Source organism: Falco punctatus, assembly GCF_963210335.1.
Source record: "Falco punctatus genome assembly, chromosome: 11".
In the NCBI taxonomy this organism is placed as follows: domain Eukaryota; kingdom Metazoa; phylum Chordata; class Aves; order Falconiformes; family Falconidae; genus Falco; species Falco punctatus.
Window position 1 is genome coordinate 8,402,918 of NC_137591.1, and position 13,833 is coordinate 8,416,750.

The 13,833-nt window shown below is 39.5% G+C and overlaps 1 protein-coding gene across 4 annotated transcripts in view; it reads right to left on the reverse strand.

Annotated features, from left to right (window-relative positions):
- The window catches only part of ELAVL4 (ELAV like RNA binding protein 4), an 82,859-nt gene extending 78,530 nt beyond the window's left edge, over positions 1–4,329 (reverse strand). Inside the window, exon 1 of one of the 4 annotated variants that reach the window (XM_080407631.1) lies at positions 3,807–4,329. In XM_080407631.1, coding sequence (XP_080263757.1) covers positions 3,807–4,295 — 489 coding nt within the window. In that variant the 5' untranslated portion in view covers positions 4,296–4,329. The remainder of the gene's footprint in view (positions 1–3,806) is intronic. The other 3 variants (XM_080407637.1, XM_080407636.1, XM_080407635.1) reach the window with 3 other exon arrangements.
- Between the last annotated feature and the right edge of the window lie 9,504 nt (positions 4,330–13,833).

The window sequence follows — 13,833 nt, forward strand, 5'->3', positions numbered from 1 at the left end:
TCTGAAGTCCATCCAAAGGGGTAATATGAAAATCTCACCAGCAGTTCAGGCTAGTGATAAGCAATTTAATGCTTTAAAATTCAGTCTTTGACAAACTGGCCTAGGTCACAGTAGAACATGAAATGTCTGTTTGTTGAGCTATCGTTTCCAAAGAATCTCTCTTACCGGCACCTGGAAACAGAGCAAGCATAAGGCTGATTATCATTTCCGTAACCCCCAAGGAAAACTATCATGCAAGACGTCTGAGTAAGAGCAATGCTGTTCGAAGGCAGCATTCATAAACAGAACAAAGACTAAACCAAAGGCTAAACAAGAACATCATAATTAACAACTACAACCAAACTTTTAATTAAGATATGTAAGAAAAATCAAGGAGAGCTAATTAAAAAAACACCAGCGTATAGACTTTCTTAGAAAAATCTGAATTGGTACTGTGAAGTAAACAGGCTAATTGGAAGTGACCACAATTATTCTGTCACTGTTACTGAGTTTAGTCATGATTTTTCAGCTTGCTCTTCAATATTACATCTTGTTTGCACTCCTTTGTTGTTTGAATGTTGGATTCTCCCATGGAAATTCTTCAAAAACTGAGCAAAAGTGAAGAAAATACCACAGAGATTTAACTTTGTATGACAGGCATATTTTGTCATTAGTTTTGAGACACTCTTTTCTGCCTAGGACAGTATTATTATTATAGGGCCAGAATTATAATTATACACTCCTCTTACTTGTCTTGAACAAATGCAGTTACTGCAAATGGATCCTGATACATCACTACATCAATAATGCTATACTCCACGTGTTTTTCTTTTATCCAGGCAGCTAGGCCAGTATAAAAATATGGTGCGATTTCACACAGATCTTGCTGTTCGGTATGAACTTCCCTTAAGGCCTAAAAGCAGTTACAGATAATAGGAATCTAACTGGCAATATTAAGGTTTTACTACTTTCCTCTTATATACTACCCTTCCATGAAAATACATCCATTCTCATTACTTTTGCCATTCTTCAAAACTGTTACCGGGCTGATTTGAACAATAAGTTAGTTAATGCTGATAGAAACAAGCAAAGAAAAATGCTGACAGAACCTAAAGTTATTTAAGAACTTATTTGCTACACATCTATTTCCAGAAAATTAACGAAAGTTGCTGACTCCCAGCTGTAAACATCCCAGGTATACCTAGGTGAAATAAAAATGGGTAAGAAAGGAATTCCCACCCACAATCCCAGAATGCAAACAGCAGAATTATTTGCAATCAACAACTTCTGCCTCTCCCCAACAGTGCTGGCATGAAACCCAATGCCCTACTGAGATACACATCAACTGTTTCAGCTTAGTAAAATCTTAGGAGGAACTATCTTTCATAAAACTATTTCTGCAGCTATGTGGAACCAAAATTCTACTTTTTAAAATATGATCTTACATTTAATACAAATTGACAGGCTTTTAGAAAAGTTCTGTTCTGGTATATCAGTGCACATTAGCCCAATGTAACACTTGAACTACCTAGGAAGAGTTCGCTGCCCACAGCAATGTTTTTCCTGTGCCCATTTTTAAAATTAGAGGCTGCAGGTCCACCACTGGATTGCTGTCCTGCCTGAATCTTTCAGGCTATTATGGCTGCAGGGTGTCACCTCTTTCTCCTCCACAAAACCAGGGTATCCCGAATCTGTAAAGCAGTCTTATTTTAGCTAATGCCATAGCGCACATCTTACTTTAAAGTCATTCATTTTAAACTTTTAAATTTGAGGCATTTCTTTCTTTGTACCATGACAAAAATATATAAAAAGTCCTTCCTGTATAAGGCTAAAAGAAGTTGTGTGTTTCAAAACCCATTTAAAATTTAGAAAAAACCCATACATGCCCATGCCATGTATCTCACTAGCCATGCTGAACTGGAATGGCACAGTAATCTCCATTTCCCCAGATCATTCCCAAGCTTCTCTACTGCCAAAGCTAGACAAACACTTTCTCCCTGGTCTACATTTTTCTGTTCAATAGGTGGAGTAAAGTAAAAGGCTTATTTCTGTGCAAAGGCTTCTTCTTCTGCATAACAATAAGCCTCACATTATAATTGATTTTTTTTCCAAATGTCATTTAAATTATTTTGGTATGATTTATCTTTCCTTTTTCCTAAAACATCTCAGAATATTAACAATGAAATAAATGTAGTAATACTCTAACATCTTCAAACATTACCCAATTTAAAAATCTAATTTACTTTTCATCATTTAGGCTTCCTTACTGTTTTGTATGTCACTCAGTGTGGATAGTAAAATTAGACTATGAATTCCATTTTTGCTTTGCATATGCTGCAGGTTCTGCCTCTCAACCGCTAGAACAGCATTCTTGTTTAAGGTTTCAATACTGTTCTGGACTTTTTAAATTAAAAAACAACAACATGGGAACTGCTTTAATTTTATTAAAATACTCTACTGCTCTCCCTGGTCCTTTTTACAGAAACGACCAGGTGTTGGCACAAACCTAAACCTCCAACGTACCTGTTGAATAGTATTATGTGGCCTTCTATTAATACAGAGAGACAACAGAAGCCTTAAATGGTGTTGAGGGTGCCACTGTGTACAATGACTTTCCAACCAAGTCAGTGGGAGACCTGCTTTAGAACAGACAGACAAACCGCACAAGTAATGTGATATGAATTATCCTACTCTTTATTTGGTCAAATTTAAGATGATTTATCACTGTAATCAGCCCTACTTCCAAGTCTCCACAGCCAGTATGTGCCTACAACTCCTATTCAAGATGTGCCATCACACTTAAAAAGCACATTTAGAGACGTATGTATTCTTTTAACACACATGTTCATTGATAACACTTTAGCAATGTAATTTTTTTAGTTTTATATTATATGGAATAACAAGGAAAGAGAAGTTTCCAACTATACCAAAGCTACCCTTCTAGTATCATGGAATACTCAGCATTATCAGCCCACTGCAGGAAAAAAAATGCTACTGGCACAAAACCAGTACTAACTTCCATAGTAAGTATCATGCAATTAAAACTATACTGTCATGGGTAAAAATTTTAATTAAAAACACCTTAATTGCGCTAATCACAGTAAACTAGATTGAGCCTGGAACGCTTACATTCTCCACCACGTATATATACAGAAATAAAGAGAAACCATTTACACAGTCATTACGCCGGTGAACGTAACCTTCTCTTTCCTGGTTCTTACGCATTTGATGCAATCAAGCCACTAAATCTACTCAGTCATTAGAGGCGGTTAGCCGCGGCGGCCCGGCGCACAGCTCCCCGCCGCTCCCGCCCGCAAGCGGCGAGGCCCCCAGCACGCCCCCGCCGCACCGGACTGCGGGGGGGGGGGGGGGGGAGGGGGATACCGGCCTCTGGCCAGCCCGCCGCGGGGGCTGGCTGCACAACAGCACTCCGGAGCATAGCTTTTTCCTCAAAAAAAAAAAAAATTAAGGAAAAAATCCCACATCTTTAGATGCGGAAGAAACGCAGCCGGGCTGCGCGGGGCCGGCGGGCCGGCCGCCCCCGAGCCCTGCCGGGCAGCACCGCCCGAGGCCCCGCCGGGCCGGCCCGAGGCGCGGCCCCGCTCCGGGCTGGCAGGACCCCGCTCCGGGCAGGCAGGACCCGCAGCCGTTCGACGCCCCGAGGGGGGCTCTTCCCCCGCGCGGCGGGCCCGCCGCCACAACCCCTCCGGGGGGCGCGGGCACTCCTCCGCCCCACCGCCCGCGCCCCGGCAGCCCGCACAGAAAGGGCGGAGGAAGGGGCAGAACACACCAGCACCCCCCTCCCCGCCGCCATCCCGGAAAATTACGTTTTTTCCTCCGTTCCCGCAGCTGCCGGTGCAGCGGGGCCCTCGCTCCCGTGCGCTCACCCTCCGGCAGCACTTTGGGGGCCGGGGCGAGGGAGGGGGGCGGGGGTGGGGAAGGTGTTTCCTCACCGCGCCTCGGACTCGCATCATCTGTCGGGGCGGGAGGGGGGGTGGGGAGGAGCAGCACGCGACGACAGCACGTGGCGGTGGCGGGCACGGGGTCTCCCGCGCAGCCGGGGCGGGGCGCGGCGCAGCGTTACGCGGCAGCGTGAGGTGGCGCCCGAGGCGGGGGGGCCGGGGTGGGCTTTTTACCTCACAGGGGCGCGCTGCGAAACCAGCAGTGGCGGGGGCGTTGGTAGGGGTGGGCGTGGGGCCGGTGGGGGGCGGGTCGGTGAGCCCACGGCGGTTGGTGGGTGAGGGTGAGCGCCGGGGCCGGGGTAACATACCCAACCGGTGTGCAGAGCTCTGCTCCCTCCCGGGGCCGCGCAGCATCCAGGTGCCTCACGAGTTGGAAACGAAAATAAATGAAGTGCAACCGGCAGGAAGGGGTTTGTTCTGGTTCTCTGCTTGGAGGTGCTTCCCCTGCTGCTTTTGACCAGGTCCGTGACCCTCGCCGATAAAGATTCACGAAAAATTTTGAGTAGGTTAAAAAGCCTCTGTTTCAATCAATGCTCAAGGAAAAGATAAGATGATGTGACACAAATGTATGATCGTGTGCCACAAATAGAACGTTGTGGGAAGCTTTCCCTTAAACATAAGCTTTGTCCTATATTTTTTGAAACAGTTTATTTCCTTGCTGTGTAGGTCATTCTTAACATTAGGCTAAATTTAGCTGAAGATACACCAACAGCAAAGACAGGCTGTCTCGGAAAGCTGAATTAGACCCATGGTCTCAACTGCATGGCCTGGTCAGGAGGCTGGGCGCAAAACTATGTTTTCAGGGAGCTTGGTTAAAGGTAACAAAATCTCAGCCATTTAAATAAAATATCTCGTGTCTAGAAAATTTGAAGTTTATAGGGTGATTTGACTGGTATATTCTCATGCTGCAAGCCATGTATACAAATTGCATTAATTTCAAGTGTATTTCTACCACAAAGTGAGGAAAAACTATAGCCCTAACATCTCAGGCCTTTTGAAGATCTGTACCCAAAACTTCAAAACAGTGGTCTAATCTCCACTTCCAGTAAGGATGGCAGAATTTGTACTTGTTTACGCACTTTGATTTTCAGCTCTTTGTGTATAAATTTAGCTGTGGGTGGAGTATCCTGTGCCAGATTTCTCCCTATATGCCATACATACAGAATGACAGAAAGATATACATGATTCTGTGTTAGATCAACAATGAATTACATTTGCTAGCAAATACTGGATCAGAGCCATCTGTTTCAGAAATTAGCATAGCAGCAATTTGTTTGTTTGGCTTCATCTGTCTATTAGTTTGGTCAAAATCCTCTTGTTTTAGAGACATACTATCAAGTACAGAAAGGACCTGTGATAGACTCAGTGCAGGCATCCCCTAAAATACGTAAATTATTCTAAAAAGTGGAGATATGAAGTGCAATTGTCAGAAATACAAAGATAAATTACAGAGTTTTGGTTTCTTTTTTTCCTGGGAACAAGTTTGACTTTCTCAGTGCACTCTATTATATTAAAAATCATCTACCCCTGAACAGTATACTGATATTGAAATACTTCTCTCTGAACCAAAGTTGTGTTGCTGTACTTGTAGGTGCACTGTACCTTTTCTTTGTGTGTATTTTGACAGAATTATGGAAATTCTGACTTATAGCCTCTACAACTTTCTTTTGAAGAGGTATTGATATTCTTAAAATTGAGAAGTCTAGCTCCAAACAACAGTCAAGTAAAGGGCATCAATCCATTAAATGATAAGGTATCACCCCATTAGACAACAGCTTTTCTAAAAGCAGTTCACTTTGAAGCTCTGTATACCTAAAGAAAATTACATCTCTTACACAGCTTTTTTTATTGGCAGTATACTGAGTCTGCACTATTCAGTATTTCTACTTAATACTCCAGAAACTTGTATCTGCCATTTTATAGTTCCTACTGGATCTGGTTACAGTGCAAATACTTCTCCACAGGCATAGCAAAAGGTCTACATTGTTGTACAACTAATGATCATTATGTGGCATTTGCTTGATGATACAAGTTTAGATTCAGATGATATTTCTAACTGCCATTTAAAAATATAACAGAAGAGTCATAGGAAAGTCTTCTGTGCTCTTGAGAAGCGTAAAGCCTGATGCTGTTATTCTGAAAAGAGAGTTCTAGGTAGATCTGCTCAAATATGAAGAAATGGGAATTTTTCTTACAACTGAATACTGCTAATGCATGATTTAGATAACGTGCTACACAAAGTAAAAGAATTAGTTCATTTTCATGTTACTTCATATCTTAGTTAAATGACAAAACCAACAAGAACACCTTCTAAAATAAGGACTTACGTTTCACCTTCAGAAAAACGAGTCGTGTGTTGTAGGCAATGAAAGTGATGTGAAGTCTCTACTCAAAGGACGTGAGTGCTCATTCTACACGTGAACTAGAAAAGCACCTGCGTTGCTTTGTCTATGTGCATCTGTCTCTACCTGGGCATCTGAGCCACATTACTCCTCCCACAATCCGCCCCATTTCTTTGTCTAATCTGAGCAACCAACAATAGGATCTGCAGAAGTTTAGAAACCTGGACTGAATGGAGGGGCGTGATTTGCTAAGGAGAAGTGGCTTACCTAGTTCACCATTAAAATCATAACACCTGATGCAGAATTTTGGTTGTATTACTTCATGATGAAACAGCAGGACTAGCTGAAGTCAGATGGTGACAAAATCTGATAGCTTCGTTGTGCTATTAGAGCACAATGATGAAATTGCCTATTCAGAATATAGCATTCTGAATCAATATATTGTTAATGCATACCACTGTTTTTAGAATAAATAGCAAATACTGTCAGAAGGAAATACGTATTTTAAGCAATGGAAAGCGATTATAAGTGCTTTTCCAAGGTAAGTGTAGAAAGCCGTTACAAAGCTTATCTTTGCAACTGACCTATAAAAGCTATAAACACATCAAAGGCTTTGAGGACATCAGATACGAACTTTTAATTCTTCACACCGTCAAAACTCCCATGAAACCAGCATCCCAGGATCACAACTCCAAGTATGCTCAGTAATACTAATGGAACTCAGACTTACATAGGCAGCTTCATTCAGAATTTTATTGTAATTCATTTTACAATTTATTTAGTGATTTCTTGTAGTGAGGTTTTTTTGTGGTTTTATTTTTTTGTTTCTTCTTAAATTGCTGAATGTAAGGCATCACAGTGTTTTAGAATGCAATTTCTTGGGCGACTTATTATTACAGAAAAAAACCACTTTAAAAAATGTAATTAAATGCTTCTGCTTCAAGACAGCAGCTTTTTTTTTTACAGTTGGCAGGTTAAGAGGCTATATTTGTGTCACAAGTAAAGACAGCTGAATTTTTTTCCAGGTGAAGATTCTAGACTTTTGTAGCAATCTCAGATTTTAGCAGCAAGCCATTTTTTGTATCTTTTTGTGTGACTCTAAGTGTAAGGCATTGAGTCAATCATAGCACTATTAATTTTAGTTAATATGGCTGTTTGGTTTATTAAAAATACTCTGCAAAGTTGTGCTTTACTATAAATACTTAACAAGTCGTGCAGATATTGTAAGCTACCAAAGGGGATAAAAATGCCAGTGGATCCCACTGAATGATTTAGCCTTGAGGCTCCTGTAGGTTTTATTCCGATTCAGAATAGTAGGAGTGGGGAGGAGGAGATAAATAAAACATTTGTTTCAGAAAGTAGGTAACTTTGACAGAGCACTGATTTAAACCATGAAGACTCACAGATCAGAAGAATATTGTTAAGAAGCGAGGCTGGTGAAGAACACTCAACACCGGCCCCCTGAGTGGCGCTTACCAGTAAATTCCTGCTTTTCTTTTAACTATTATTGCACCTTCTCTGAAGTTCTGTACATAATTTAGTCAGTGGCTCCCACTGAGGTATTACAGTCACTCCAGCATGTTTTTACACCACTCATTGAATATTTCGGTAAAGGTCTAATCTCATTTGGATTTATTACGATTTATCTTGGATTAAGTGTTTATCTGCTAAGGATTATGACCTATACTATGAGGTAGTGATGAACCATTGGAGTTCAGGAATGTCTTAAGCACATTGGAATGAATCAGCAATATTCTTTTTTGACACAGGCTTCACACATTATCTTTTTTCAATCAACTTTGCAACATTCATACAGATAAGTATCTCGTTTTCATTTAATACGGGCAGTAACATGGAAAGCTCTTAGCATCCAGTAGGAGCAATGCGGCATTTAATTAGGAGCAGCTTAAAAGATCAGGCCTCAGAGCCACATGGCTTTGTATTCAGTCTGCCTTCAACAGGCAGTATAACATTACTGATTTCTTTTATACTAATTTCAATACCTTTCCTTCTTTTTGAAATGTATTTTGCTAAGTCTTCCACTGCTACCCACACTTTCTACTTTTCCTGATTTGCACAGCCAGGAGTAGAAAAACAACAAGGATATTGTTTATTACCTTTCTGGACTTTTGAGATGCTTTTGTTGTTTGAATAGGTTCAAACTGCTACTTCTATTCATATGCATGGTACTGCACCTCAGGAAGAGTATTGGATTTCTCATGTGATTAAAAGAAGCTGGTCTTTGGCTTTCATTTGTAACAAAGCCACCAATGTATGCTATAGTTGCCCCCAAATAGGCTCCTAGCTATTTCCATACTTAATAATTTTGTATATTTGTCATATCTTAGAAATCCCATTTTATGCCACCTTAGTTGCCCAAAAGTGAAGAGAATTCAAACAGCCACTTTAATTTTGTGTGTTTTTAAGTTTTCCTTACAGCTTGGGTTTTTCCCTCATGATGATACAACATAAAGGTTTAAATAATACTGGAAATGAGACCTTGGACATGAAACTGCGCAATTTAATGTGTTTACCCACGCTTACTAAAGGAATTAGGAAGAAAATATATGGTTCATTTCCAGTATATGTTTCTACTGCTCGCTAAATACTGTCACATTTAGAATGTGCGATCATGTAACAAATGACTATACTGTAGTATTACTGTTCATTTTGAGGATTGCCTGCAATATCTTGCTAACCAGTAAGTTTATAGTATGAATGTAACTGTAAAGAGATGAAACCTAAGGTTGTAAGAGGATACTAATTCCAGTGTGTTTGACATCATTAAATGGAGTCATGTAAATAAATTGTGGATTTTGTGAAAACAGTTAAAATTCACATTTATTTACAGTGTTGGGATATGGCATGCTTTGTAACCAATTTGCATCACAGTTTCTCATCCAATTAATGTTCAGGGACTGCGGAATTACGGACACAGCAATGCATGTGAAACTATAGTTCATATTTCAGTTATACAAGGCAAAGATTCAGCTGATGAAAAATTTGATGAAAGAAAAGACTGAGAAATGGATGAACATAGAAAAGAATTGATCTGCTGTAACTAAAATCATCGATGAATAAGCTGTAAAGAGGCATAATCAAAGATAAAGTTATTTTTCAGCACCTTTTCTGTAAAATACCAAATAGAAAACCACCTGGATTCTGAAGAGAAAGGTCCCATGATACAATGAAATTCTTCACCCACTTTCACAAGAGTACCTATTCAAGAAAGGAAAAGCAGTGAGTAAAAGGTATTTTCTGGTAACGGGATACATTAACATTGCAGTGGAATTTAGGTCAGTGCACAGGATATTGATCTTAAACCCCCTTCTGAGATACAAGGATAGGGAGGACATGTTAGTTTAGGTTTTTTTGACATCAGCCCAGAACCGCACATGTAAAGTGGCCACCCTAAAGATAGGATAGATGGCGAAGTCTTAACTTTGAAAAGACTCTTACATGAGCTCAGAATCATAGAATCATTTAGTTGGAAGGGACCTTAGGAGGCTTTCCAGTGCAAACTCTTGGTCAGATCATGGTCAACACTAAAATCACATCAGTTTGTTTAGGACGTGGTGCAATCAAGTTTTGAAAACTTGCAAGGCTGGAGATTCCCCAGCCTTTCTGGGAAACCTGTTCCAGTGCTTAAATATCCTTGTATTTAATTATTTTTTTTTTCCTTATATCCAGTTGTACTTTGGAAATGAGCCTAGCTCCATGCTTTTGGAAGCCTCTTCTTAAGTATGGGCAGATTGTTTTCAGGTGTTCTGGAAGCTGGCTCTTCTCCACACTAAACAAGCCCTCATCTCTCAGACTGTCAAGGAGCAAGAGCTCCAGCCCTCTAAACACCTCAGTGCTTGTCTGCTCAACTTTCTTGAGTTTATCAGCATCTTTCTTGTACAGGGGCTCCCCAGAACTGCACATAATATTTCAGATACTAAAACACCCTAAAGAAGACAGAGTAAAAGGGAGTAATTACATCTGTAAGCCTACTCTCTATGCCCCTGTTGATACAGCACAATATGCTGTTAGCCTTTGTTGCTGCCAAAGTGTACTGCTGGCTCATGCTTAGTGTACAACATCGCCAGGACCCCCATGTCCTTTCCAGCAGAGCTGCTTCTCATTCAGCCAGTCCGACCCTGTACCACTGCAGGGAGTTAGTCTGTCCCAGGTGCAAGACTTTCCGTGTGTCCTTGTTGAGTTTCATGAAGTTTCTGTCAGTCCATTCCTCCAGCCTGTGTGTGTCCCTCTAAATGACAATTCCGATCTTGAGAGTGCTGATGGCATCCCCTAGTTTGATGCCCTCTGCAAGCCTCACAAAATTGTGCTCTGTGTTCTCCTCCAGGCCACTGATAAAAGATACTCAGTGGCATAGGTCCAAGGGTAAACTCCCAGGGAACACCACTTTTAACTAGTTGTCAGGTGGAGTATGAATCATTAGCCCATTGTGCCTGTCAAGCTAGATTTTCACCCATCTAACAGTCTACTGATCCACACTATAATGTTCCTGCTTGAGCACAAGTGTGCTGTGGGGGAGTGTGCTGAAAGCCTTGCTGAAGTCAAGGTAGACAACATCTACTGCTTTCCCTTTGTCTGTACATCTTGACATTTCATCACAGAAGGTAATTAGGCTTGGCCAAGGATGGCAAACCTTGGTCAGTCCATGCTGCCTACTGTTTCTAATTGCATATCTTCTTCAGAAATGGCTCCCATGGACTTGCACCATTATTGTCCCAGAGAATAACCAGATGCTGACTGGCCTATAGTTTCCTGGATCATCCTTTTTGCCTTCAGCATGATGGGCTTTTGGGTAGGTGTAAGTGTGAAATCTGTCTTTTGCTTCACAGTTAAGAGATTTGACATAGTCCATAGTTATACGCTCCCTATAAATTTGGACTAAAATGTCTATAAACATTTATTGATCTCCACATGCTACTGGGGAAATTTTCCAAGATCAGTGACAGCTTGGAAATCATTGGCATTTTAAAATTATAGATCACTGCCTCACTTTTTTGGCATTTACAATATTGCATTATGGCAATGAACATGCTAGATGTGTGTATAAAAAACCAAAATGCTTTTAGCATTTTAGTATTTTTCATTTGAGCAATACTGAAGATGGAAATTTCTTGATACAATTCAAAATAATGGGTTTGTTTATTAAAGGTATTTACCCAGTAAGATGAAGTTAGGATGACAAAAATGCTTGTTTGTGTGAAAATAATACCTGCTTTCTCAATAAAAGCATCTCCTGAGGTTTCTTTGATTCGTACCTGATTAATGACTAAACCAATTTTTTACTCCTGTTAACACTGCAGAATGCAGACAGTTATAGAAGAGTAAAAAGTATTTTGCCCTCCCAAGTAATTGTCAACAGAACTGTCAATTATTTTTTTATTCAGGAATTATTTACAATGGAGAGGATTGGTTTCAAGTCATTGTCCTGTGTAGACAGATTGTCAAAGCCTCTGGTCAGCCACTGAACTTTCATTATAATTTGGGAGGAGCTGGGCACTTGCCTACAAAAGTGCATGTGTATGTGAAAGGAAAATATGAGGTTTTAACACATGCTAAAATTACCTCTTTGCTGGAGAAGACAAAATGTTTGGAAATCCCAAGCTTGTTTTACACTGCCCAGGGCAGGAAGGATCTCGTATTGTTAACACAATGATTCCTCGAGCTGATAAGGATCTGCTTTGATGCATTCTGAAGGATGTTGCGTATGCCTTGTTTGGAAAAATGATGTTTTCTATGTATTGGTTGAGTATAGAAATGATGGGGAAATGGTGAGAACAGTGACTCGAGTGATCTTTAGGGGAAAAAATAATGCAAATATGAGTTGAAGATGAACTCCATATGCTTCCACATATAAGACTAATCAGTAGTCACAGAGTTCATAATTTCAGATTGTATCTATGTTCAATGTATCAGTTTTTTGCACTGCAAAAATTACACATTTTAAAAAATTGACTAATAAGATTAGCTGGATAGTAATGTTTTAATGCAAAAAGTAGATCATAGAAAATATTGTTAAATCTGAATCTGGAAAGAAAAAAACAAACAGCACACAATAGGTTGATTTGAGCTAAGAACTTTGAATACAAACTTAAATTGTTCAAGATACAACAGATTTTTTTTTACTTCTATGACAGCATCATGTTATCCTCAGTTTCTCATGACATGAGTTATGTAAAGATATGTGTTTTACCTTCTCAGCTGCTTTCAGGGAATGATTTGTGATTACTTATTACAGAGACTATTTCAAATGTCTCTTAAAATATGTAGTATTGCAAACAACGGATATAAAATGAGATTCACACACATAGCTTTGCTGGTGGCCAAGAACTGCATTGCAATATGCCGGAAATCCAAACATCCTCCTACTCCCAGAGCCTTGCTGACAGATCTACAACAACTTCTTTCTCTTGAAAAAGCTACATATAGAATCAGAATAAGAAATAAAGAAGCCTGTTATTCTGAGAAAATAATTTAATCTATAAAACAGAAGGTTAAATATTCCTTATCAATATGAAAATCACATTTCTTATTGAAAATTTTACAGTTTCAAGTAACACTTGGATTACCTAACACCCCCCCCCCCCAAAAAAAAAAAAAAAAACAGAGAAGGAAAATCTTGTCATCCTTGAAAAAGCAACAACAGCAAACTTGTAGGATTAGTGTCATTGTTTTCTTGTATAGCCTTTTAGACCTACAAAAGATTGGGCTTTGGTGTAAGTACAGGGGTGTGCATTATGGAACTTGATACAGAAATAGATCCTTAGCTCAGCAGATTCTCCTTTGTTGAAAAACCAATTAAAAAAGCAAATGCAAGGGACTAGAAAAACAAGTAACTTTTACAGGGATATATTTTTTTAAACAGAGCATACTTTGCAAGAAGTGCCGTATTAGATGCTACATATTTTAATGAGCTGTTTAGAAAATCATGTTGACAGTGTCCTTTAATTAGTAGACTTTACTTATTCCATGTATATTATGGCATAGTGAATCCTATTAAGATAAATGTTTCTCTCTGAAGATACGAAATAAAAAATCCACTGTCATTTGTTTGCTTACCAGATTGTTCATCGTCAATACGGCTGCTATTTAAAATGATGAATTTTAGTCACATATTTAATTAGCTAATAGCTGATCTCACTGTAGGGTCTTGATCCTCCTTACATGTGTTCTTTCATCCTGAAAAAGTCTTTGGTTGTATGTTGGTTTTGAAGTTTTCGTTTGAAATTGTCCTTGCTACTTTTGAATATAAAATGCAGTAAATTCAATTATTAAAAGTAAAAATTATTGTGAAAACATTTAAGATTATGAGTATAGTTTTATATGTACTGTTCATTATAATATATTGCTAGAGGCTATGAGTTTAAAAAACATTAAAAGATTTTAAAGTTAGTTTTTCTACTTGCTGCAGATACTTTGTGAGAAAATTATTAATAGCCTTTTAAAGTCTATCTTAAGATTTCAGTGCATTTGTGCACCACTGCTTGGTGTGCAGCCTTCTCACGGAATTCAAGTTGTTTGGTGGCTACAGTTGG